This window comes from Aulonocara sp. 'chitande type north' Nkhata Bay, linkage group LG11 (assembly GCF_057382095.1).
Source record: "Aulonocara sp. 'chitande type north' Nkhata Bay isolate Kocher_YH1m ecotype deep benthic linkage group LG11, A_spYH_male_GT1.1, whole genome shotgun sequence".
In the NCBI taxonomy this organism is placed as follows: domain Eukaryota; kingdom Metazoa; phylum Chordata; class Actinopteri; order Cichliformes; family Cichlidae; genus Aulonocara; species Aulonocara sp. 'chitande type north' Nkhata Bay.
This window is the reverse complement of record NC_141354.1, coordinates 23,568,841-23,595,980: the sequence shown is the minus strand read 5'-3', so window position 1 is coordinate 23,595,980 and position 27,140 is coordinate 23,568,841. Positions and strand designations below refer to the sequence as shown.

Here is a 27,140-nt window from a genome sequence, read left to right as displayed (position 1 = left end):
TTGAATTATTATATATTTATTGAACAATGTTAAGCATGATAGGGCTCTCCATGTAGGAACTCTAATAATATAGTATAAAAAATTAAAAAAGTACAAATAACAAAGACAAGACAAGGCATTGTAAACAACATCCAGAATAAGAGAAAAACCCCATCTTGATGGCAGTTTTTCTCAGAATAAAGTTTTATAAAACACGTTTTTCTAATCATAATTATTACTGTTGTAGTTGCAAAATTATGCCTCAAACAGAGACTGATCGGAAGAAATCCCAACTATTGGGATGTAGCATTTCTTTTCTTCCTTTAGGGTTTTCTTTTTTTTAGCGTATTCCAACACAAAACACTGAAAAAGTCCATATACTTGTATTCATGAAGTACAAAATATGAAATGTACAGATAAAATGTAACATAACAAAAGCAGGCCAAAAGGCCTTTTACAGTTAAAATGGCCACATATGATTCTTCAAGTTAGACTGAAATGCAAAAGTGATGACAGACGAGTGGCCGATCCGACCCCTAACCCATGCTGCCTTAGGCCTGGATTGTGCTACACAAAATAAACATCCCTGACTGAATGAGGTCAGAACAAGGGCGTGTATACTGGATGGAGTACGGTGGAAGTTGCTACATGTAAATTGTCAGCATATGTCCATTATGAAGTGCATGATATACTGAACCTAGAACATGGAGGTGGCGATACAGTTAAGTCCTTCAGAAGGCTTGACTGATGTCGTCAAGCCCGTTTAAGCTTGTCAATGTGGAAGGTGAGTTTGAGGGCAGGGCCGAGCTTCAAACCCATGTATTTCATCATCATGTCGCTACGCAGCAACAGAAGGGCTTTCCCATCAATTTCCTGTAGCAGAGGAATCAGAGGAAAAGTAAACCTTTTTGTTTTTTCCTCTTTTAAACAGAGCTGCTCAAAAGTGATGAATAAAACTGACACGTTTGAAGCATTCACTATTCATTATACATTTATTCATGAATGAATGGATACGTACATGTTTTCTAAAAAGGTCAGCATGTGGGGCCAGAACTGGGTCGATATCCCTGATATACTGCATGACTTCATCTACTGTCCACAGGTTGGGATCCTGACCGCTGGGCCTGGGGCTCTCACGGAAACTACCCGGACCTGGGAGCAAATGTGCAAATACAGATTTATAAGACAGTTATTCACTGAGTAGTAAAAAGCCCAAAAAAACAAACATGTTTATCACTGTCCCAGTGCAGCGGTCTTTCGCACAGGCTCAACATCTGTTTTGACAATTGAGCTGAAATGATGGATCCTGAAAATGTAATGTACTCTTTTTTTGACAAAACTCTATTAAACTTTTTGCATTTGTGTGATTATAAATTTCAGTGTGTTTTTGGGCTACCACTACAAGGGTATTATTTTAACTCAAACACACAGGCTGCACAGGCAAACAGCAGTGAATGGAGTGTCACTGTCTACTACACATATTTCACCTACTATAAGATAACACTCAAATGCCACCATCTCTTCTTTCAACTGCTCCCTTTAGAGATCGCCACAGTGGATCCTCTGTATCACCTTATCCTTATTATCCTCCTCTGTCACACCAACCCTCTGCATGTCCTCCTTCACTATATCCACAAATCTTCTCCGTGGTCTTCCTGTTTTCCTCCTGCATGGCAGCTTCATATTCAGCATCCTTTCTCCTTTACATCAACTATCCCTCCTCTGCTCATCTCCAAAATATCTCAGTCTTGAGTCCCTTATCTCCTTACTGCTCAACCTGAGCTTCCCCTCTGATGTACTCCATTCTAACTCCCAATGAAAAACCTTCGCATCTTCAATTCTGCCACCTCCAGCTCTGTCCTCTCTTTTTGTTAGAGACTTCAAACTGCTATTAGCATTTGAATTGGGTCTTTCCAGTGAAATAAAAGTGGCATGAGTGGCATGAGTGGCACAGAGGGTAAGAAGATGCACTACTGATATCTGGCAAAGTAGCAATTTAGCCACTGAAGAGGCAGTTTCTGACCAAACTCTTCTCATGAACTCTTGAATGGACCTATACCATAGTGTAAGAGCAGCTTAAGTGCTTATTAAGGGCAAAATGCTGCTATATAAATACCACTGCAGTCACTCGTGTGTTTGGTTTCACTGATTGTCATTTTAAGGCAAATGTGAAGAGCCACTAATTACATGGCAGTGATGTAATTGCACCCGATCCTCCATCAATGATATACTCGCTCATCCAGCTCAGAGTCCCTTAGAACTCTCAGGTTAAGGTAACAAGTGAAGTAGTCAAAGGAGCTTGCAAAGAAAGGCGTCTGGACTTCTTTAAGTTGCTTGAAGACGTTTCACCTCTCATCCGAGAAGCTTCTTCAGTTCTAAGGTCAAATGGTGGAGAGTCCCAGATATAAACCTAGTGGGAGTTTCCCCCCACAGAGGGACAAAAGGACCCCCTGATGATCCTCTAATCCCCTGAGCCAAGGTGTGAAACTGGGTGTGGGTCCCAATCAGCCAGAGTTTCGGGTGTGTTCATTGTGAAACCTGGCCCCACCTTATCATGCGAATTCCTGAGGTCAGATGGCCCAGGATGTGAGTGGGCGTTAAGGCGTCTGGGAAGGGATCTCAAAACTGGATTATAGATGGCAGAGAGTTGGTGTCGTAAACCCCCGCCTCTGTTCAAAGATGGTCGCTCACAGTGGACATAGATGGCTTCTTTCACTCCTCTTTCAAACCATCTGTCCTCTCTGTCCAAAATGTGAACATTGGCATCCTCGAAAGAGTGTCCTTTATCCTTAAGATGCAGATGGACTGCTGAGTCTTGTCCTGTGGAGGTGGCTCTTCTGTGTTGTGCCATGCGCTTGTGAAGTGGCTGTTTGGTCTCTCCAATGTAGAGGTCTGGGCATTCCTCGCTGCACTGTACAGCATACACCACATTGTTAAGTCTGTGTTTTGGCGTTTTGTCTTTCGGGTGAACCAGTTTTTGTCTGAGCGTGTTGCTGGGTCTGAAATACACTGGGATGTCGTGCTTGGAGAAAACTCTCCTGAGTTTTTCTGATACACCGGCTACATAGGGGATGACAATGTTGTTGCGTCTGTCTTTCTTATCCTCCCTCGCTGGTGTCTGATCTTCTTTTCTGTGCCTCTTTGCTGCCTCTTTGCTGACTTTAAGAACGCCCATTTAGGATAGCCGCACGTTTTGAGTGCTTCCTTTACATGTGTGTGAGGTCCTTTGACTACGATGACCTGGATGACTGAGAACCTTCACAGACATAACAAGTGAAGTGTTACGTTTTCTTGTCACTGTTTGGCTGTATTGCACAAACTAGTGAAAATGACCAAGATGACCTCGACTTGAGCACAGTTTTGATGAAGACTATTGGCGATCACTGTGTTTGACTGATGCTTCAGGACGAATACTGGTTCTTGTGAATTGTGAACTGACAGACAGACAATGAATGCCTCGGCATAATATGAGCTCATCTGTCATTAGGCAATATATGCTTTAAAAAACAAACAAACAACAAACTACAACATCAGAGGTCAAAGAACTACAACTGACTTCACTTCCTGTAATGCAGACACAAAAAGGGGGTAGTTCTAAACAAGTTTTACAAGATCTGCAGCACATTTCTACTGCGCTGAAGACATTTATGTATGTGTAAGTAAAGATAAAGCAGAGAAAAATTTACATATGCACTATATGGATAACCTTGACCTTGAGAACCCATGCAATGAAGCTCTCGGTGCACTTTTTGTGCTGACATTAATGACAGAGGAGGTTTGGAACTCTGCATATAATTGACTGTTACACACATTGCTCCTAAGTCCTCAGTGATCCCGCTTGATAGCTTTACTTGTCCTGCCACTCTGAGGCTGTTCTTAAACATTTCACTTTTTTTTTGCAATAACACCACTTACAACTGACAGAGGCATATCTAGCAGGGAGGCATCCTCTGACAGCACCACGCTTGAATTTAGTGAATAACCTTAGTTAAAACCAAACTTACTGGATTGCATGTTAGCATTTGCAGAAGTAATACATTCACACTTACAGATTTGTCGAAGCTTTTCATAGATACAATGTTGTTTCTTTTCCTACCTGTAGAGTTGTTATGATGCAGCAGTTTGGAGGAGGACCTCAGGCCAGAAGTCAGTCCTGTAGAGTTTTGGGAAAGGGGGCTCTTCTTTAAGTGCTCTGATGTGGCAACACTGTTCTCCATGAAGGACTCACCTGGGAACAAAGAACACAATTATACTAGTACCTAAAAAAAAAAAAAAGCAAAATAACAAAGAGGTCCCACAGCTAAACATCCAATGTAGTAAAAAAAAAGATAACAAGTAACAAAAAAGAGGCCCAACTGACAGCGTATTTGTCAGACACACTGCTTCGCAGCGATTTTGCAGAACCCCTCAGAGAATACCACGGTGATTTAACAGGGCTATGGCATTCTGTAAAAGTATAAGGGCACTTTGAAGGGGATATTACCCCTTTTACACATATATCTTCCAATATTACATTAACTTAATTAAAATTTAAGGAAATGGAAAGATGATTAAATGATTAACCTCCTGCCCCAGAATTTAATAGCATTCGCTCTTGAGCTCTGTTTAACTACCTCCTTTTAAATGATTACAGAAAGCTTTACTAGACAAGTCAGAGCACCCAGTTATTACAATTAAAATGTTTGACAGAAATATGATGCCGGATTCCACTTTGAATAGCCTCTGATACTAAATGAGCGGAATCCTTTGATGTCAGCTTATTTCCAGTTATTTTTGCACACAAATAAAGAACAAAGAAAAATATGATTAAAGGCATTTTACAAAAGAGAAATTTACCAGAGGCAGAACATACACACAGTGATGCGAGAAAGAAAGTTTTTGTTAACACACACCTGAATGCTACAGACAAGCAAACTGCTAAAACTTCTGCCTTCTTGCTGAATGCTGATGATCAATAAATCAAAGGCATTTGATTAGCAACACTTGGCTGCTACTTAGCCTCTTAATTCCTATGGATGCAGTCAGGCTCTCCTCTGAAAAGGCTCCCTCTTTTAATACACAACTGTATTTGGTACCACCGTTTAGTAAGTTAAAATGTTCAACAAAGTGTGTGCCCACAATAAAAACAAATAGGTTCACAAATAATTTTTTACTGATCAATCCTCCAAAGAAACAGCCTAATTCTTTATTAGAGTGCAAACAACTACAGTGAGAACCTTCACAGACAACTCCAAAAAATGTGGTGCGAACATTTTAAAGCACGACTTTAAAGCCTAATATGGCTTTTTTCCCCTTTTTTCCTGAATAGTTGATACTACCTGTGTATCTATTATTTTCCTTAATTTCTGTTTGTCACCATGATGAATGCTAACATTAAACATGGTCAAACGTGGCCATGGCTTCACTTTGAACACACTGTTTCACACAGTTTTTTGCACTCTTTGATACTTGTGATGTCAAAGAGAGGAGATCTTAATAGCACACGGCTCTGGCTTACTGTACACCAGCCCCATCGACCTGCTATTCAAACCTTTTATTTGTAAAAGGCAGCCGACTTACAGAAGAAATTTGGCTTAAAGGGACACAAGCTACAAGGGCTAGTCTGAGATAGTACAGCTCTGTAGTTGATCCACTAAGGGCCGGTATAGTCCAAATTCAATAATAAAAGTATGGAGCAAATTAGCATGAGCCTCCTAAAGAGCAAGTAGATGAAAGTTAAATTATGCTTTTTGAGAAGCGATAAAAACATAATAATCTAATCTAAAATTATAATGATAAATCATTAATCATATATATACACAAACACACGCTGCTGTGAGGAAGCATGCACACTTGGTACCTATGCAGTGTGGTGGTCATTATTTAATGATCAACTTTATGTCAGTTAAAATGCAGTGCACACTGCAAACACCTCTATGCCTTATAAAGATCTCTCTCTCTATCTTTTTAAGAGATATATAATATATACAATAATATATACAGTTTTGTAAACTACGTACAAATTTACGTCACATTGTTCATTTCAGGTAGCTTTACATTCAGCACTAGCACATTTCACCATTTAAGCATTGAGTTATAATGGGAAGAAAAACTGACACAAGGGGGAGCACCAATATTACTTTACAGCAGCCACACAGAAAAGAGATTTTTTTTAACCAGCCTCATGATCTGGTGATCAGCCAATGCCAGCCCAGTACTGAGCTGATCAGTTATTTTAAAATGCCATTTAATGATCTACCAATACATATGTCACCTGACTAATAATATCACAGACTTTCATGGATAGACTAATATATATATTTTCCCTAGCTCTAAATAAAAGCAAAACAAATTCTATATGAATGGTAGTATGAGTAATAAGAACAAATTATGAATGGATGAAACAGATTACCATCAGTGGAGTGCCGTGGGATTTTTGGCAGTTTCGGAGACAGAGGATTGGTGAAGTCCTGAAGGAACCGCTTTGTGCTTCGTACTGGGACCGCTTTCAGACTGTCTCCAAAACTTCTCCTCTCTAAAAGAAGCACACATGGGTTGAAGAACAGCTGGAGGCTATTGTTCCATGTTAACTAAAAATCAAGAAGCTGGATGTGACAAAGATGCAACTCAGTGTACCAGAGCAGTGATATTTTAGATCTCTAACAATTACGCTGAATGTGTGTTACATAATTATCCTTCGTTTTAAGAAAAAAAAGAGAGCATATTTTAGGCCACATTGCCCAACCCTAGTTCTCTTCACTACCCCTGTCTTTGCAATTTCAACACATTACTTGCTTTCCACAATACAGCAAATAAGGATTCATTTTCTAGAAGCATATTGCCAACATCTCTGCATAAATAAGGCAGACACATAATAGTCTGCTGTTTCCTCTCACCTAAACCACTTAGAAAACGGTCTAAACCAGTCGTTTCCTACTAAGCTTAGCATATTTTTCCACCTGACACAAGAGCCCAATGACTATTATAAAACTTTAGCTGCCTTTTCATTAAATGTAGTAAAAGTGAGCAGAGTCTTTGACACTGGTACTTTTCAATGTAAGAGCATGGTTCTAACAGCTATGTTAAAATAAATTAACACTGCACACGTGAACACAGAGTGGGCAAACAGCGACCCTGACCTGTAGTGTACGTGTGACTGTCGTAGTGAAGACCGCCTCTGGCTACAGGCTGGCTGCCAAACAAAGGATCGCAGTGCAGGTTGTGGCAAAGTTTTTCCAGGAAGCGGAGGACATAGGTGACACTGCTGACAGTTGGCAGGGTCAAGGTGTGCTGCTGCTGGTCAAAAAAGGCTGGAAAAGACATGGTGGATATTAATTCAGCTGCTTCATTCAAGTGTAATTCAATAAACAGGCTGTGTTACAGATGTGAGTGAGCTTTCATGAATAAACAAAATCCGACCCACACAATCTGTGTAACTCAAACAACAACAATAGAATCAGCCAAGTGGTTTGTTTTATTTTTTCGTACTTTGTTGGTTCTTGATGTTCTCGTGGATAAGTGAGCATTGCCACAGTAAATTCATAAGCACTAAATCAAAGAGAAGAAAGGGTGAAGAAAGTGAATTTGCTTTCAAATTAGACCAATGCACACCTGAAATGACTTCTCCTCCTTGTCCAGATTTCAGGCAGGAGAAGACTGTGCCCTGGTTGTGAGCAGAGTCCACACAAGCTTGGACACACTGCTGAAGCACCGACGAGGCTCGGCCTGGCCCAAAGTGGTCTGGCAGCTGTTGGATACGCCGCTGGTCTAAATGGGGTCCCATCTTGCCGTACTTGTTTAGGTACACACAAACTAAAAGGCGAAAGGTATATGACCTTAAATGACACTGAATGAAAAAGTTGATGCAAAAAACCCCAAAAAGCAATGTGCATTATGTGTAGGCCTGTGGACGCTGTGTACCTGTGGGAGCCTGTAGTGCAGAATTAGGGATGGTAGCATTATCCAGGGGCACAGTGCTGGTGTCAGGCTCTGGGGTACTGCTGGTGGGAGACGTGGGGACTGGATTAGGTACCACTCGTGGTTTTCTCTGTATGCAAATACACAAATTCAGAGCCATCAGTACATATATTTAGAAAAGCAAATAAAAGAACTGAGCTAAGTACATTTCTGTAAATGGTAATGGAAAACTAAACAAACATACAAACTGGATGCTGCAAACACTACCAATGACTGAGCACTGTGGTTTTGCAACTGTTTGCGCTTAATAAATGGATACCAGCTCAGTCCATCTTACCCAAAAACAACTATATCGTTTATAAAGACATAAATATGATGAAACCAAGGCTTTAAAAATTTTTTTATAGCATGTATGTTACAAATGAGCAGGCATGTTTAACTAGCTAGGAAACTTATGATAACAGAAACAGGAACGGGCTTTGTCAGATCAGAGGGTTAACTAAGGCTACGTTCACACTGCAGGTGTTAATGCTCAATTCCGATTTTTTGATCAAATCCGATTTTTTTGTCTGCTCGTTCACACTACAAATAAAATGCGACAGCAAACGCTCTCTAGTGTGAACGCTCAAAGCGGCCCGCATGCGCAAAAGAAGACGTCACACACAACGCGCTCTGTTTAGACCCAGAGCAAACAATATGGTTTGACTGATGGCCTTAATATAAAGACTTCGGACTTTAAGTTTCCCAATTTTTGCTTTAAGTTATTTTGTTATTTACATAATAATGTAAATAACCTAATAATTATCCTTATTGCTGTTTTAGAGAGGAGCGGTGCTTCAAAGGATAGCTGCAGATTTCTGTCAGAATCTGCAGATTATACAGTACAAATAAAATGTTCATGTTTCTCCAACGTTGTCTTCCCAGCAGTTTCACTGGATGGCCAGGAAGCGTTCGCGATGTCTTCTCGGGCGCTGATAATTGGCGTCTGTCTTGTGTCAGTGACGTAAAAGACGGATTTAATGCGACATGACCGTTCAAACAGCAGTCGCTTTCTAAAACATCGGATATGTATCGGATTCAGTACCACATCGGATTTGTGCCGTTCACACTGTCATACCATGATCGGATATGGGTCGCATAGGGTCAAAAAAAAATCGTATTTGATGCGCTTTCGCCTGCAGTGTGAACGTAGCCTAACAGGTTAGTTTCTGGCTAAATAACTTAATAATCCAAATATAGTCAAAAAACACTGGACAAGCCTCCAATGATTTGCGCTCCAAGAATTATACTGCAGAAGTTTCCCTTTTCACATTTTCATCAGCATTTCTCAAGCAGGCAGCTGTTTATGTGACATGAAGTTGTCTAATGACAGCTGGGGTTCTTTTGTACTGGACAGTTACCTTGCTGCCAGGTTTCGGCCCTCTTTTCTTTGGGATCTTGATAGGTTCTGCCTGAGTCTGACCCTGCTGCAAAGTTATCCTCTGCGCCCAGTTGGCGGGCAGTCTGCCCCTGGTTCGCCCTGGGCCTGTCGCGGGCCGCCCTGGCCCAGCCATGGAATCCTCTAGCCAGCTAGCTCTCTTTGCCCACCCCAGCTGCAAACAAAGAGCAAAGGACACACAGTCAAATAGGGATGCCTCTTTTTTTAATAATGCCCCTCAAACACAAAACAACTAATCTGGGATGCCATTGTGAGCAGTCTCATAGTTTAATGTAAAGGTTGGTTAAAAATTCACTTACCCGTTACTTCTTTTATTAACAGGCTATAGAAATTCTTTCTACCACTTGGAATTCAATTGAAAGATTCAACAGCAACACGTTGTCTCAGAAACACTGTCCCTGCTACACCGGACAGAAACTATTTGTATACTATATGTAAGTGTCATAACTGCTTCACTATCACACAAAAGTAAAAAACTGTTTTTTCATGCCCACCTTACTGCCTGGTTTTGGTCCTCTCTTCTTGGGAATTTTGACGGGTTCCTGGACTTTTTCTGGCTGGATGCTCTGTGGTCCCAGTGTAGAGCCCTTCTGATTCCAGTGCCCTGTCACTTTGGTTTTCCTGCGGCCTGGCTTGCGTCCTCTCTGGCCTGGAGGCCTGCCCACCGTGGGGCTGGGATGCATGACTGGGCTCTCCACACTTCCGTCTGTCAATGCTCCAAGGCTTTTGGGCAGCACCACTGTAAGCGTAAAGAGAGAAAAGAAAATGGGAGAAGTTGAAAAGCTGCTTGGTATCGGCAGCAAAATTAATTAAGAGTTATTGCTCTGTGCCTCTCAGTTAGGTATTCACATCTTCCATATTCAGCCTACAATTTAGAAGTCTAAATCTAGAACGCCTTTTGTGGTTATGTTATGTGAACAACAAGGGCAACGTGTTCAGTCACAATCCTAAATCAACTTCACCAAACACCTGCTGTGCAATATGCACACAACATTGCCACATTGCAGAATGAGTCATGTGCTTGATGCATTCAAGTAGCCTTTGTGCTGTTGGCTGCAATGTCCTCACATGTTTCAAATTGAAGCCAAATAAGAAGCTGGCTGAGTCACGCACAGACATTAAGTACTCTCTGTGCATGGGGAAGGTACTTGGTTTTCTGATCTCTACTCTAAGACTTTCTGAAAAGCTAAAGGTAAAGCGTGTTATCTTCAATGGATGACAAAATCCAGATTGTTTACAACATCTGAACTTCTCTCAGTGGCACTAAAGCCAAGAAGGTCAAACTTTCTTAGCAACAAAATAGTTCTTTCTCAAACTATGTCCTTCAGTTATAAGCCCAAGGACACCACAGTGCAGTTCTCACACTCAAGCACTTTTTACAGTCTTAGGGAACAGGTAGCGAGCAAAAAAAAAGAAGAAAAAGAGAAGAGTGGTCGCATCAAAAAGTTCCCTTTTTAAGACTGAATTTAAACTTTCAGTCATTTTTTTCCCACACACAAACAAAATCAAAACTGCTGAGAAACTGACAGCAATTTGACTTTGCACTCTTTTCCAGTACGGCATCACCACTGAGTGGTAACCAAGCCTCTAATAACATTAAGCCACAGAAGAAGGAATACACACTCTTTTTGTTTGGTGCTCAAGGGCTGAGAAATTATTTTTGAACTGACTAATAAACAATCTACCAAAGATCCGGCTCATTCTTTGATCATGCCATAACTCTAAACCAAGTTCAATAAAATTCAGTGTGGCAGATTGCATAACTGTGTTGAAAGTCAAACAGAGACTTATTTTTAAATTTACATTTATTTTATATAAAGTATTTCCTGGGAAAATAACCAAGTCTGCGGATATGTTTAATAAAAGTGCTAATTCTGTTTATTAAACAAAATTAATTTTCATTTCATTGGTGTAGTGGAGTAGTATTTGATATGCCTCAAAATCTGATCAGATACAAATGATCTCTTTAGGCAGATCCCACTAAAAGTACAGGCAAGTAAAGTATATGCATCAATTTGGTGTTACATCATATATAACATAATGAAATCACACAATCAGGCGTTATCTTTGTAAACTGTTATCCACTGTACGCCGCAAAATGAAGATCAAGAAAAAGCAAAAGAAAGACTAAAAGCTATCAGGTAGCAACTGAAAGAAGAAAAATAAGCAGTTGTTAAAGACAGAGGTTACGAAAGTTGGTTACCTCTTCTTCTACCTTTAAGACTCTGCTGGCCAGAAAAAAACAAGAAGCAACATAGAAAAAGCACAAGAATTAAAACGCAAATGAAGAAGCAAGCTGCTGCAAAAATGTATCTCCAGAATATGAACACACGGCCCTTCACTCCTGAATGTGAAGCACTTCTGAAATCACGTAATCCCCAGAGAACAGGCGCATGTTAAAAACATTAACAGAGGGTCTCTACTAAACACAAGAAAACAACCAAGCAGTCCGTGTACTTTACATAAGCCATTACAGCTGGCAAAACTTCAAGAATGTGTGCATGCAAAAACAACCGCACAGAAAAACAGAGCCACAGTATAGTCGGAATATCTGGCTTCATATGCACCTGCGATTTAAAACACGCTTTCACACACACACTGCACAACCTAAAGTGCGCTGGTATTCATCCTGGATCAGCTGGGGACAGATTTACGAGAGGAGCGGCCACATTCATTAACACAGGTCTGTATTTATTAAACACGTTCACACAAACAGACCAATCAATGCAACACACAGTCTGCAGGCTACTGCTACGTTTCACAGAGAAGTCACAGAGAAGCTAAAGAGAAAAAAAGAGGGAAGGAAAACAAACAAAAAAAACAAGACAGCTGATTGATCCTAAACAGATTGAACAAATCCTAGATAATATGTTTAACGGTGTAAAGAGATTGAGGTTACAATCAATTGCACTGCTTGTAAATACAGCCAAGCAAGCGCTTAACAAGCAAACCCTTGTTTTTTTCTTTATCCCATGAGTGCACTGAGTTCACCGAGTTCATAAAGCCACCACTACCAGCTTCATATTACAGCAACATAACTTCTCAAGCGCTTTTGATCTAACACTCGCTCTATGGCTGCATTTCAGTAATTTCATTCATTTACTCACCGTCTGTCTCAAACGAAAGTCAAAAGTGTCTGATTGTCAGCACAGCTGTCCTCAAATTCACCCTCTCCTCCTGCCCTGTCCTCCTCTCCCACTCTTCCTCTGACTCCTCCTTTTCTCCCTTTTTCCTCCCTTCTCTTCCTTTCTCCTCCCACATGTACTGACAATGTAAACAATCCACTTTTCACAGCATATGTCTGTCCTTTCTCTTGATTTCTGCCTCTTTAATCTTTCCAAGGTGTCTAATCAGACTTCGACAGCCAGTGTGCCAATGAGAGGCCTGTGGAGGGGCACACAGACTCATTTCACTCGCGTCATGCCCTGATTCTGCTAACTGGGCAAGTGCCAGGCCTACATAAAACACTAGCAGGCTACAAAGACATATCCTCCATTTCCCTCCCTCAATCGGCTCCTTCACATATTGTGGATTCTACACACAAGGACAGCTGACCCTGTGGCTGATAACCCTTGTAAGCAACTTCTACCTTCTGTGGTTCTTCTGTAACACATTTCCAGCTTTGAGTCTGGCTTTTATTCCTGATGTTAAACAAGTTAAGACAGCTACAATGTCTGAAATATAACTGCTTTACAAGAGCAATGATTTTTTACCACAAGTCACAAAGGAAGCAATATATCACAAAGAACTGCTGCATTGTAAACAGTCTTCTAAAAGAGAAGTAAAAACCGCAGGCATGCCTACTTCAACATTTACAAACCAAACTGAATACAAATAGACACTGAGAGCCAACTTTGCACTTAAAAAACCCCATGCAAATAGGAAGGAAATTTTTAACAACACTTTAACCATATGCAGTGTAAATGTGGACATACAGCAGATGGACAAAATAAAAGCAGAAATCTCATAGTGTAGTGAAATCTAATCCATGAGTCAGGAATAAATAATGCCTTTATCAGGAGTTATAATTTTTTTCCAGACTTAGCCACAGATGTGTTGATGAACTAAGTTGATATCCATATAATTTCTGCACATAAAAAAACCTTTTAAAGTAAAATAATGCAATTTGAACACCCAGCCGTGATTATTTTCATTTTATTTTGGAATTACAATTTTGGTGTTACAATGCAAAGATAATCAGAACCTCTAAGGAAGTAAAAGCCGTTTTTGGAGTAGAGCCGGCAAAAGCTTTGTCTGCCGTCATTCTCCAAAGCTTCTGTGCAATCCCTAGAGGCCCCATCTGTACCCGTCAACCTCACATGCACCAGGTAGGGACTAGCAGTTGCTCTTGCATGACAAGCTTTGCAGTCAAAAACACCCTTTAGTCCAGGACCAGGGCTGCCCATTCGATAACTAATTTTAATCTTGATTGTGACGTTAGCTTCCCACATGTAAATGGACATTAACCAAGAAAGAAAGCAGCAAATGCTGTACAACACAACTATATTATTCAACCACCTGAAAACAAGACAAACTGCAGTATAATTAATGCATGAAGGACTAGAGAAACAATGCAATGATTATTAAAATCAATCATCCAACATCAGACAGCACATGCGTACTAGGTGTCACTAAGATGCACTAGAATCACTGACACTGTCTCCAAAGATATGTGTCCAAAATATGTGGCGAGTAGAGAAAGGTTTCAGGAAAATAGTCAAATTACTGGACAAAAGATATATTATCAAAGTGAAAATACCTGCATTATGTGCAAAACATTACAGGGGAAATTTAGAGGAACACAAGGCTACTAAGTACTATGAGTTTAATTCACATCCATTTTGTAGATACAATGAAAGGTGTGATAGACTTTATATTTAGTTTCTAGGAAGTGCACTTTGATCAGGTAAAAAAAAAACCCCAGAACCTATTTCAAAACCTTATTTAATTAAAATTAAATAATTTAATCTGCAACCCTACAGGAAATGATACTAGAAAATAGGGCTGGGCGATATGGCCTAAAATCCATATCGCAATATAATTTGAAGCACATGCGGTAACGATATATATCGCGATATATTCTCTTCTTCTGTATAACGTATTTTCCACACTATAAGGCACACTTAAAATCCTTTAATTTTCTCAAAAATCGAGAGTGTGCCTTATGTATGAATTCTGGTTGTGCTTACTGACCTTGAACTGATTTGGGCGTGCAGAAATCTGTTAAAAATGTTTTAGTACAACTTTGGTAAGCCGCACTGCTTGATGGATTGTCAGAGCATTACGGCTGCCGTAGTGAGGAGCTTCACGGAGTAATCTGGGTCCAAAACTCTGTCCATTTCAGGTCCCAAAGTCAAACGAACACTGAGAGTTAAAAACGGTCTAAATTCTTTCACCTTTAATAAAATCAGCACCGTTGCTGCTTTACCAAGTGTAACAATTAAGTTTAACATCCAAGCATCCATGAAAACAGAATTTATTAAATTTAACGGAGTTACAAGTTAACAGGAAGTTAGCTCGCTAGTTTCCACCTAAACATGACATACCATGTTCTGACTGAGAGATTTCTGAAACTAATTAAAACGTACAGCTCTGCTACCACTTCCAACATAAATGAAGAGAGAAAACTAAACAGCAGTGGCATTTGCAGGGTTACTGAAGTTAGACTATCTGGTATATAATGTTTTGCTACGTGATTGCTAGCAACACAGCTATGTTAGCATAACATTAGCACAGTGAAGCTGGAGGATGAACGTCAACTAGGGCTGGGCGATATGACCCAAAATTCATATCTCGATATTTTTTAGCTGGATGGCGATATAAGATATATATCTCGATATTTTTTTTTTAAAGCCATAAGTTAAGAACAAAAAGAGAGTTCTTAGTCACACTGTGTCCCAGATGTCACACGGGCACTTTTATTTACATACAGCGTAGATGTACATGAAGAAATTACTCAAAAATAAATTATCAGCATTTATTAAATAATCATGGTCCATAAATAAAAGAAAACAATGTTGTTTTTGTGCATAACAAAAAGCTCACAATTGTGCAGTCAAAATGTAAACTAATAGACGCTGAGCATAATAACAAAGAGACAGATTTCACAGCTGCACCACGTCTCTGAACAGGTGCCATTTGTGGTCCTTATACACACACAGTACGGTAATATTACGTTGAAGCACAGTACGTATCACTCCGCGAGGCTCCTCCCCGGTAGCCGTAATCCTCCGACAATCCATCAAGCGGTGCAGCTCCGTAGCTTAGCAAAGTCATATTAAAACATTTTTTGACAGATTGATGAGCGCTGTGTACCACATAAAATCGGTTCGCGGTCAGTAAGCACAACCAGAATTAATACATAAGGCGCACTGTCGAGTTTTGAGAAAATGAAAGGATTTTAGGCCGTGCAGCCCCTCCGGGCTGCATGTCGTTAGCGCGGTTAGCTCGTTAGCGCAGTTAGCTCGCTAACACGTTGACGCCGTCCAGCCCCACGCACGGGGCGATCCGCAGTAACTCGATAACTGAGATTTTCCGCTTTCATCTTGTCATTGCCTGCAGGTGAAGCTATGGGGGAGGAGGAGTTGTGTTCAGTGAAGGAGAGGCGAGGCCGAGTAACGTTGCGTAGAGACAAAAGTGGACGAAAGAGAGGCAAACCTGCGGCTCCACAAGTATAATTATAACGTAACATAGACTATATCGATATAAACGATATTGTCACATCTTATATCTCGTATGAAAATATATCGATATTTTTAAAAAACTCGACATATCGCCCAGCCCTAACGTCACACCACAGCCGCCCTATCACATGACGCATACTGCTCCAACGTGCTAAGGTCACGAGCTGGGTTTTGTGAGGCGCTTTTGTGATATTTAATGGATCGGATTACATTTTTTATTTCTCTCTGATATCCGATCCAGTAATTTAGGTCAGTATCAGACCGATACCGATACGTAATATCGGATCGGTCTATCCCTAATAGATACCATTAGTTATTTTCAATGATGGAACACTTGCTCAGGATAGAGATAACTCAAGCTCTGATCACCGTTTTAGAAGATCACCAATATTATAGTACATGCCAAACTTTAAAGCCACTATACTGCAGCAGAAATAGAAAGAAGACTTAGACGCAAAATACAGAGAAAGTCAAACTCAAGTTATATACACTTAGCTATCACCGTATTTATGAGGTTCATACCTTTCGTGCCAGGTGGCTGAAGATTGTCTCCAGTGAGGGCGCACCAGCCAACAGGGAAGATGTCCCTTGAGTCATAGCGGCAGTAGTAATCAAAGGCTCCTCGCCAGCCATCAAAGGTGACCAGCACCTCAACACCACGCAATGCACCTACTGTCGCTGGGCAGATAAAGTGGGGATTTTTCCGGTCTACAGCCTCCAGCTTCATCCCCACTTGGAAGGAGTTCTGCTCTGGGGCGGGAGGCTCCTGCTGGGGAATATGGAGTGAAAGAAAAGGGTCAAATATGGTAGTTATCAAACAGTCAAACCATGTGATAGATGTTCTTATTGTGTCATACATCAGAAGAGTTGGCCATCTTTGTGAATGCTGAGCTTTTTGAGCTTGTGAGCCTTGTACAGGTACCTTGTGAAAGATGCGAGAGGGAGCCATCTCTGCTCCATTTAGTGTTTTCAGAAGGAACATGGGCCAGGAGGACGCATTGAGTCGAAAACCTGAATAAGGACACAAATATTCTCATTACGACACCAGCTTCAAAATGAAAAGGTTGAATCACCATGAATCAAACAATGAATCATGAAATTATTAATTAAATTAAGCAAGTGTGAAAAGAATCATTCATTATGATCAAGGATAATCACTACGAAAGTAGTAGGCAGTGTTAATTTTGACAGCAAATTTTGATTCAGTTTTAGTCATGGTCTTTTAACTAAAACGTCATTTAGTTTTAGTCCTATTTATGCATCTAAAGTCATTTAGTTTAAGTCAACCACGTATTAAAAGAGTACCATAGACTAAATCTGAAGTTGGTTCAGTTGACTAAAATATAAAGTGTAAAAGTTTGCCATGTTCTTAACCGCTCAAAGTTGCTCCACACGCTGATTTTTAAAGGAGAATTTTAAAAAGTGAACTGTTTTACTCCTCTCTTCCTTCCTCACTTTGACATTTTGTTTCTTTCATGAGAATCATGGAGCACGGGATTCTCCCCAACCACCCACCCACCCACACGTCTGGGTTTGCTATCCTCGGGACATCCCATATGCACAATGCTTTCCCTAGCTGCTTACCATAACCCTAACCAACAAAAATGAATGCCTAACCCTTACCCTAAACTTAACCATAACCCAAATGTAACCCTGACACTAAAACCACATTTTGAGTGTGAAAAATGCCTTTAATCCCGTAGGGACCTGGATTTTGGTCCACATGAGGGCTGTTGGTCCCCACCAGTATAGTAAATTTCAGATTTCAGTCCGCACCAAGACAGTAAGAACCCGCACACCAGACCTCTGCCCACTAATACTGCCTACGGTATTAGTCCCTGTCCTCTTCCTATGTTTCCACTGACACACACTGTTGGCACACTGTGGCGAGATACGCATGACAAAGTCTCTCTTTATTAAATTGGCAAAGAGTGTCGTAGTGCTTTTGGAGTTCTTGAATGTGTGTGGGTTAGGGTTCAGGATTAAGAAAGAGAGAGACAGACAGACAGACACACACACACAAGCCCGTTCAGCTTTCTTAGTGAGGACCTTCATTGACATAATGGTTTCCCTAGCCCCTTACACTAACCCTAACCATTAAAAATGAATGCCTAACCCTAACCATTACTCTAAACCCAACCATAACCTAATTGTAACCCTGACACTAAAACCACATTTTGAGCCTCAAAAAGGCCTTCAAACTTGTGAGGACTGGTGAATGTGTCCTCACAAGTGACTGTTGGTTCTCACAAGTACAGTAGAACGCAGATTTCGGTCCTCACAAAGGTAGCTAGACAGGAAAATCTAGAATCTAGATCGAATCAGAAGAAAATCACTTCTGATTGGATCACTTCCAAACTAGTCCCGCCTATCTACACATCTTAATTAGCCCTGATTGGATCTTGTCTCTCCAAAGTGTCAATACATGTCATCATAGTTTTGGTCCTCATGCATTAATTTTTATTTAGTTATCTTCTTGTTTTGGGGGGAAAAACAGTCATTGATGAAAACTGTCTCTAAGCTCTTTTTAATTCATCATAATTCGACTCCATTTCTGCTCTGTCACTTTCTCAGAGCAGAGATAACAGTAGAGTTTGTGAAGTTAATTCATGACTGTGTGAAAATGCAAAGATGCTCATGTGTGGTTGTGCTTGTGTCCTCACCAAGTGGTGGCTGCAGCATGCCTCCGTTTTTTTCACAGCTGCCGATAGGCTGGATCTCTGAGGAATCCACCAGACGCCAGAAGTCGTTTTTGTTGTCAGACCCATCCAGGCGCAGCCGCAGCCGCGAACCCGTCAAGCCCACCACTGTGGCGATGCAGGTAGACGTGGTGTTTCGCGGGTCCTGAGCCTCCAGTTTCATGCCTGCCTTGAACTCGTTTACGGGAGGTGTTAGGCTCTGGACAGTGATGATAGTAAAAATATGGAGAAAAAAAAGAAAAAGGAATGAAGACCTATAAAAATGACACTTTGCAATCAGCCATGAATCTACATACCTGTCTGAAACATGAGGCAGGGGCAGCAATAGTGTCTGTCTCTTTCAGGTATTTCTCCCAACTGAAGTGCCCTGCAGAATAACAGGAAACTTTAATACATCTTTTTCCAGTCACGCACACTGCCACATTTGTTACATTGTATGTACAAGATTTACATTTTTACCTTGACAAAACAAACAATACACAAAAAAAATATCTCTCTCTCATGTATATATATATATATACACTGAACAAAAATATAAACGCAACACTTTTGTTTTTGCTCCCATTCCCCATGGGATGGACGTAGAGACCTAAAATTCATTCCAGATACACAATATAACCATCCCTCCCAAACAGTGGTCACAAATCAGTCCAAATGTGTGGTAGTGGGCACATCTGCTATATTGAGATAATCCATCCCACCTCACAGGTGTGCCACATCAGGATGCTGATCTGACATCATGAGTAGTGCACAGGTGTACCTCAGACTGCCCACAACAAAAGGCCACCCTGGAATGTGCAGTTTTGACTCACAGCAAAATGCCACAGATGCCACAAGCAATGAGGGAGCGTGCAATTGGCATGCTGACAGCAGGAATGTCAACCAGATCTGTCGCCCGTGCATTGAATGTTCATTTCTCAACCATAAGCCGTCTCCACAGGCGTTTCAGAGAACATGGCAGCACATCCAACCGGCCTCACAACCGCAGACCTCGTGTAACCACACCAGCCCAGGACCTCCACATCCAGCAGGTTCACCTCCAAGATCGTCTGAGACCAGCCACCCAGACAGCTGCTGGAACAATTGGTTTGCACAACCAAACAATTTCTGCACAGACTGTCAGAAACCGTCTCAGGGACGCTCAACTGCATGCCCGTCGTCCTCATCGGGGTCTTGACCTGACTCCAGCTTGTCGCCGTAACAGACTTGTGTGGGCAAATGCTCACATTCGATGGCGTCTGGCACGTTGGAGAGGTGTGCGCTTCACGGATGAATCATGGTTCACATTGTTCAGGGCAGATGGCAGCTGAGAATGTCCCAGTTCTTGCATGGCCAGCATACTCACCGGACATGTCACCCATTGAGCATGTTCGGGATGTGCTTGACCGGCGTATACGACAGCGTGTACCAGTTCCCACGAATATCCAACAACCTCGCACAGCCATTGAAGTGGAGTGGACCAACATTCCACAGGCCACAATTGACAATCTGATAGACTCCATGCGACGATGTGTTGCACTGCATGAGGCAAATGGTGGTCACACCAGATACTGACCGGTTCTGGGTCCCCAGACCCCCAATAGTGCAAAAAACTGCACATTCCAGGGTGGCCTTTTGTTGTGGGCAGTCTGAGGTACACCTGTGCACTACTCATGATGTCAGATCAGCATCCTGATGTGGCACACCTGTGAGGTGGGATGGATTATCTCAATATAGCAGATGTGCCCACTACCACACATTTGGACTGATTTGTGACCACTGTTTGGGAGGGATGGTTATATTGTGTATCTGGAATGAATTTTAGGTCTCTACGTCCATCCCATGGGGAATGGGAGCAAAAACAAAAGTGTTGCGTTTATATTTTTGTTCAGTGTGTATATATATATATATATATATATATATATATATATATATATATATACACATATACATATATATATATTAGGGGTGCAACGATACACAAAATTCACGGTTCGGTTCGGTTCGATACTTTGGTGTCACGGTTCGATATTTTTTCGATACAAAAAAAATGTTCATGCCTTTTTAATTTGTCATTTATTAAAATTATAAATATATATTTTAACTCAAAAGTACAGTTTTTAAATTTAACCCTAACCCTAACCCTTGTGCGCGTTTTTTATTTTGACAGCGAATGCGCACCTGCGGACCACTTATGTGCAGCCCTGGTTATTTAGCTCGTCATATTGCAGCCACAGAAATTCTTTTGTCCATGAAACCATAAAGCTGCACTTTCTTTTTGCCTTATAGTCTGATTTGTCATAACTTCTCCGTTTTGTGGTAAGCTTTTCTTTGGCTGTCACTTCTTCACCCTGACCTGTCTTATTTGGCTCAGCAGAACTGAAATGCTTTTACACGCTCACTCACATAAGCTCAGCGATTCTCTGCGCGATCAACCTCTCACATGTTTAAGCTTGCTGCGGGAGATTTCACTTGTCATGTTTGCATAGTAAGCTAACGATTAATAAGACGATGTCAGAGGAATTGGTGCACAAATTATCATCACTCACAGATCAGTGCTGTCGCTCTCTATTCACAGTTCGCACGATTGCAAAGTGAAAGCAAAAAAACAAGCGCAAATTCAAACGCGACTTCAATATGTCACATATTGACAGTGGCTCACCGATGCCAATGACATAATTACCCAGCTACATTTCTGAAAGAATGCAAAAGCATTGACATATATTTTTCCTACAATAGCCCGACGGGCAGGGCAGAGATAGATTTTGGTAGCCCGACTGAAAAAATCGCTAGCTCCGGGACGTCGGGCTAGCGATATTGCAAGCCCTGTATCTGATTGAGGAATCACTCATCTTTGGAAAAGAGAGTTTATTACAGAGAAATGGCTCTTTCCAAAATAAAAGCTATACTATCCGCTTCTTCTGGGCTATATTCTCAGCAGCATAAGGAGAATCATGTGCTAACAGCTGTCTAAATGACTCGGCTAAAGTTAGTAGCATGCTTGTTGTTTTTGTCTTTGCACTAGGATGATGTCGGTGTAAATGTGCAGTCATATTTGTTGTGTTCCCACTAGTGCTTTCAGGTTAATCTCGTCGAAATGACCTTAACGCCACAACACGGCAAATCTCCGTTAACGAGCTACCGCTGATCGCTCCGTGCATGGGGCTAGACGGCCAACACGTTAACGAGCTAACTGCGCTAACACACTAGTTCACACCAATGTAATTGAGCATTGCATGGCACATCCAACATACTGTTTTACTTTAGTCCATGACTCGCTTACCTTCAGGGTCATACGTCACATGAAAACCAAAATAATTCCAAACGCCAGATCTGAATGAGGGTGGGGGAGGTGCCCTGCGCTCTTCCTTCTGACGATGCTGTCTGTGTGGAGCGCTCAGTGGATCTGCGCTCGACAGTGCAGCCTAGGCGGAGTAGTCGAACGCAGATTCACTGAGCGCTCCACACAGACAGCATCGTCAGAAGGAAAATTGATAAAATAAATTACAAATGTTGTATTGTTCGATACATATGCGTACCGAACCGAAAGCACTGTATCGAACGGTTCAATATCGATACGAATATCGTTGCACCCCTAATATATATATATATATATATATATATATATATATATATATATATATATATATATATATATATATATATTTGTATTTATGTAACAAATTGTCTGAATAGTTAATAAAAATACTGAGAAAAAACAGTATCACATTGTTTTTGCTTACATTTGGTGAACAATTACTTCATCTACCATTGCGTTATATACCTTGGTACTGTGAGGGCACGCGGGAAGGCCGTCCACTCCTAGCATGCTTAATCCTTCGGGCATCTTTCCACTCTATCGCTAGAAGAGCCAAGAAAGGCAAGAAAATCCTTTAACTATGGGTAATCTTCTCATCAGTCAACACGTTGCAATACCTGGCAAAAATCACTGCTCCAGGCAATGTCAGGAATTAGAGGACTATTACAACATAACATACATTTTCAGGGCATAAAAGATGACACGCTACATATTTCTAGCTTCACCTACAATCTAGAAATAATACAACATGTTAAAAATATATTAATCATAAAACAAACTCACCTTTTTGTGGTACAGGTTTCCTCATGCTCCAACAATACTGACCAACTAACAAAACAAAAGTGGCCTCCACTGTAAAGGCAATAAAACACACAAAAACTGAGTTAAAGCTTAGTCACGCATGTTTGTGGCAATTTTTTCCTTTATCGATTTAAAAATAGAGTCACATTCGAAACATTAACACACACACACACACACACACACACACACACACACAAAATGTCACCTTGAAGTCTGGAGACAGTTGGGCATAAAGCAGCTAACATGATGCTTTTGATACAACACTGCAGCATCAAACTTCAATAAATCCATTTACACACGTTGGATTTGAAATTTTCAGCCAGTTTAAATGGAACTGTGTTATTCTAGTGTCTTTACCTCACAAAAGAAACACCTTGAGGCAAGTGAACTAGTTTACAAGCACTGTGAAAAAATATATTGTTTTTAACCTGTTAACTTGTGTTTCATTTTCTCAAGTGCAACATTTTGTTTCTGAAATGACCAGAAATAAACAGGAAATTCCAGGATTTCTCTTCAGTAAGGAAAAACAGACTTGTAACCTTTACTGCGCACCACTCTATTAAGCATAGACATTCCCCAAAAAACTAAATTATACTAACAGATGGCGGAATATTTCTAAAATCATAGATAATTAAGGCCATCAAAATGCACAACTCTTAATTTACATCACTGACAAAGAACCAATCACACTAATATATTCTATAATATATTCTTGAGGCCAAAGGCTCAGCTACTACATATAAAATGTACTATTGTTATTCAAAGGCAACAGAGAACTGGAGACTTTACTAAAGCTTACTTGTCTTCTCAGGGGTTCATCACAAAGATCAAAAGTGCACTGCATGTGGACTTGTGGAGTTTTTCACATGTTACACATACATTGTGAGATCATAATGAATAACTTTCTTGAGATATTGACTGCTTATGTAAGAGATTTATCCCAAAAAATGACACCGGTCTCTCAGTTAAAGCAGCAGAAATAGCACCCAGGGATGACTTTCTATTCAACTTTGATCAAATAATTTAATAATTAATTAAAAAAAAACAACTAGTATTGATTACAGAAAATTGGTTTATTGCCCATAACATAAAGCATACTGTCTTGAATGCTCATGAATGTCTCGCCGTCTGTCAGCAGGCCAAGGTTACGGCAAGAGCAACATGTTTTAAGGCTCAGTGACCCCTGTTACCTAACCCCGGCTCACAAACACTACAAACCAGACACAACACACAGGTCAGCAGGTCAACGGATATAAACAAGTGCTTCAAGTGGCTGCTTCTGCAGTTTCCCCACTGCGACATTTATTACCACAAAGTAATCAAACAAGGCCGATATTTAAGTAGTTTTAGCCAGAAATGTGAGGACGTTAGTAACAGTCGCAACGCAGATGTTAACCATCTGCCAAACATTTGAATTTGCTGAGGAAAAATATTCCCGCTTTATTATGAGGGCTGTTATAAATTAACCGAGCTTGCGTGGAAAATGTAAAAGAGCAAAGGCAGAGCATCCACAGTGTCGCTTAAACCAGATATGGGCTGTTCATATTATAAACGCGCCTACCTTATAACTTCATAACCGTTTTGCTGCGTTTCTCCTTATCGGATGAGCTCCTTTTCAATAGAAGTGCGCCTTTTTCCGCCGCCAAAGGGGGGACGGCTCCCAAATTAAAGCGACCGGCTCCCTGTTTTTCGGGCTGAAAAAAAGTGACAGGAGGACTGGCATCAGTGATCGGCAGCAGCACATCCCTCCTGTTGCAAACTCCAGGGAGTAACAGTTGTTTCACACATAAATGGAGCTCCTAACTTTATATTCAGAAACAAAACATCACCGGCTACATTGGAGAAATTTACTGAGCTTCATTCAAAACACAAAGCCAGCACATGGGACCCTCTTCCCCGCCCTCTCCTACGCTTTATTTCCATGAATACTCATTTACATGACAGCAGCGTTAACTGTATTAATCAGGAGTTTAACAGCAACCCCTGCTGCACAAGCCTCTCCAAACACCACTGAATGAAAGTCAAACATGCATGAAGCCAGTGCAGACATCTCATCCAGCAGGCTATGCTACGCACGGCTTCACAGACATGCCCACGGATTTAGCGTGCTAGCTTAGCATGCTAGGTGGCACGCTAGTTCGCCGACCTGATTATAAATATTAGCATTAGCAAAACGGGAGCGTACCAGCACTGTGAGGTTAGTTAGCGGTCATTTCGGCTCAGCGCTGAAGTCGAGCCTTAACGGAGATGCCGCTCGGTGTATCCGAGGATGTTTACCTTGCTTTGTAACGTGTGTATTTGTTTCTAGCGCTTTTGTGGGTCCGCCATTTTTTCCCTACACGATGAGGAGGGGTGTTTTGCCAACATTTCTTGTCTGGCAGACAGTCCGGCAGACGGGCAATAGTGATGGGTCGTTCGCGAACGAAATGGCTCTTAGAGCCGGTGTTGTGCCAAAAAGTGATTGTCTGCCAAAAACTGATTTCCGGTATTTGCCAAAAAGCGATTGCTCATATTTAAAGTGCTATAAGTAACTTGTTGGGCTATAATATGTTAAACATATGTCAAATGCATCCCTTATGGATGACATAAAGTCATCTTGAGCCACAAACAACATTCGTGTAGCAAGATACAAGCCGCAATCAGTTTTTGGCAGCGACTTTTATATAACCTTTATTTATGCAGTAAAAAAAATCTCATTAACATTAAAAATGTATTTTGTAAGAGTAAGTTGCCCAACAGGACAGCAGAAATGGCAGCAAATATTACAATAGTTCTGTAAAAATATTTTAAGTGGGGATAAAGGACCGGATTGGTTATAATGTAAGTACAAGTTGTAAAGATACTTAAAAAACAGATAATTTTTTAATTCTTTATGTAACCCCTTTGTATCCCCTGTTCACCGAAGTCTATTTACGAACATACGTAAAGATATTACACATAAAAAATACACAGAAACACTGGAAATCAGTTTTTGGCAGACAATCACTTTTTGGCACAACACCGGCTCTTTGACGTGAACGACGCGAGCCGGCTCCTTATCGCGAGCCGTCACGTGGGTTTTTTTTTTTTCTTTCTCTCACCCTCTCTCTCTCTCTCGCACTTTTTTTCCGCTTCACTTCGCACCTGAGCCTTGTGCTTTAAGCTGGGCAGAGGGGGGAGGGGCGGTAGTTACACTCACTAGCACAGGAACAGAGCCAGAGGGAGAGAGAGAGAAAGAGAGCCAGGGACAACAATGTCACATTAGAAAGGTATAGTAATCATCCACAACTATTTTCGGTTGCAGATGATAAAGGATTCAGAAAGTTTATTCATGCAGACCCATATGACAGAGAATATGCATCTTCTTTTTGTTTTCATATTATAATTTATATTTAATTGTGTTGTGGTTTGCAGTGTTTTGTGTTGTTTTCACTTTAAATTTGTAAAAGGAAAAAGCTGAAAATTTAAATAGTTAAAATTTGAAATGTGAATAGTTGATTTTTGTATTATATGATTTATTTATTACATTTTATGTGGAGTGAAAAAATAAAAGTATATTTACAGTGGCCCCTACAGACAAAGCACATACAAACTTCAAATCACGTACAAACTCCAAAACACGTAAAAACACGTACAAACTCCAAAGCACGTAAAAACTCCAAAACACGTACAAAAAACTCAGAAGCACATAAAAACTCAAAACACGTACAAAAGACAACAGAAGTGCTCCAGGATGCTGGGCGCAGTGTTGAGCTTTTGTTACCTAGTGGCTACACAAGCCAGCAAGTACCAGCGACCGGATTCGGTGTGTGGTAGTAACAGGTAAATGAACTTTTTTTAAAATTATTTGAATACATATGAGTGCCTGTGTATAAATACACAAACAATACACACATGCTTTCAATTGTGTAATTTAAGTGATCTAGTAGCTCTGCTTTGGAAGTTCAGTTCATGCTAGAAATGTGTTTTGGAGTTTGTACGTGTTTTGTCTCTAGGGGCCACCGCATATATTTATATATAAACATGTACAAATAAAACCACTTTTTTTTACGTTAGTAATTCCTTTTGTGCATAATTTTATATTATTGTTAATAATAAATTAATTAAAGCAACAAAACAACCTGAAGAGCCGGTTCGGAGCCGAAAGAGCCGGCTCTTTTTAGTGAGTCGAACCGAAAGAGCCGGCTCTCTAAAAAGAGCCGGAAATCCCATCACTAACGGGCAAGTCGAGCTAATGATGGGGAAACGGCACAACAGTGACCCCTAGCGGCAAAAGCTGTTTTTTTTTTTTTAAATGCAGTGGAAAGGTTTTATAATAATAATAATAATAATAATTATTATTATTATTATTATTATTATTATTATTA

At 40.7% G+C, this 27,140-nt stretch overlaps 1 protein-coding gene across 3 annotated transcripts; it reads right to left on the bottom strand.

Moving 5' to 3' along the window:
* LOC147318977 (polycomb protein SCMH1) lies at positions 1–25,206 on the bottom strand. 3 transcript variants are annotated; one of them, XM_086311211.1, is made up of 17 exons: positions 25,072–25,206; positions 24,356–24,488; positions 22,777–22,845; positions 22,459–22,536; positions 18,992–19,062; positions 18,660–18,894; positions 16,919–17,007; positions 16,519–16,765; positions 9,808–10,052; positions 9,276–9,467; positions 7,879–8,005; positions 7,570–7,770; positions 7,098–7,268; positions 6,371–6,493; positions 4,076–4,207; positions 998–1,131; positions 1–852 (listed from the first exon to the last, which is right to left on the bottom strand). In XM_086311211.1, the coding sequence occupies exons 3-17, from the start codon at positions 22,799–22,801 to the stop codon at positions 733–735; spliced, it is 2,190 nt and encodes a 729-aa protein (XP_086167337.1). In that variant the 5' UTR covers positions 22,802–22,845; positions 24,356–24,488; positions 25,072–25,206; the 3' UTR covers positions 1–732. The 3 variants fall into 3 exon arrangements, with proteins under 3 accessions (XP_086167337.1, XP_086167336.1, XP_086167338.1); XM_086311210.1 differs by having other exon boundaries at positions 24,980–25,134; XM_086311212.1 differs by having other exon boundaries at positions 16,519–16,762; positions 24,980–25,134.
* Positions 25,207–27,140: the final 1,934 nt, after the last annotated feature.

Excerpts from the sequence above, each read along its gene's own strand:
- LOC147318977 (XM_086311211.1), bottom strand. The coding sequence starts at position 22,801 with ATGAGGAAACCTGTACCACAAAAAG. Across the intron at positions 19,063-22,458 it reads CGTGCCCTCACAGTACCAAG|GGCACTTCAGTTGGGAGAAA; the intron begins GTATATAACGCA and ends GTTATTCTGCAG. Across the intron at positions 4,208-6,370 it reads CCCACGGCACTCCACTGATG|GTGAGTCCTTCATGGAGAAC; the intron begins GTAATCTGTTTC and ends CTTTGTTCCCAG.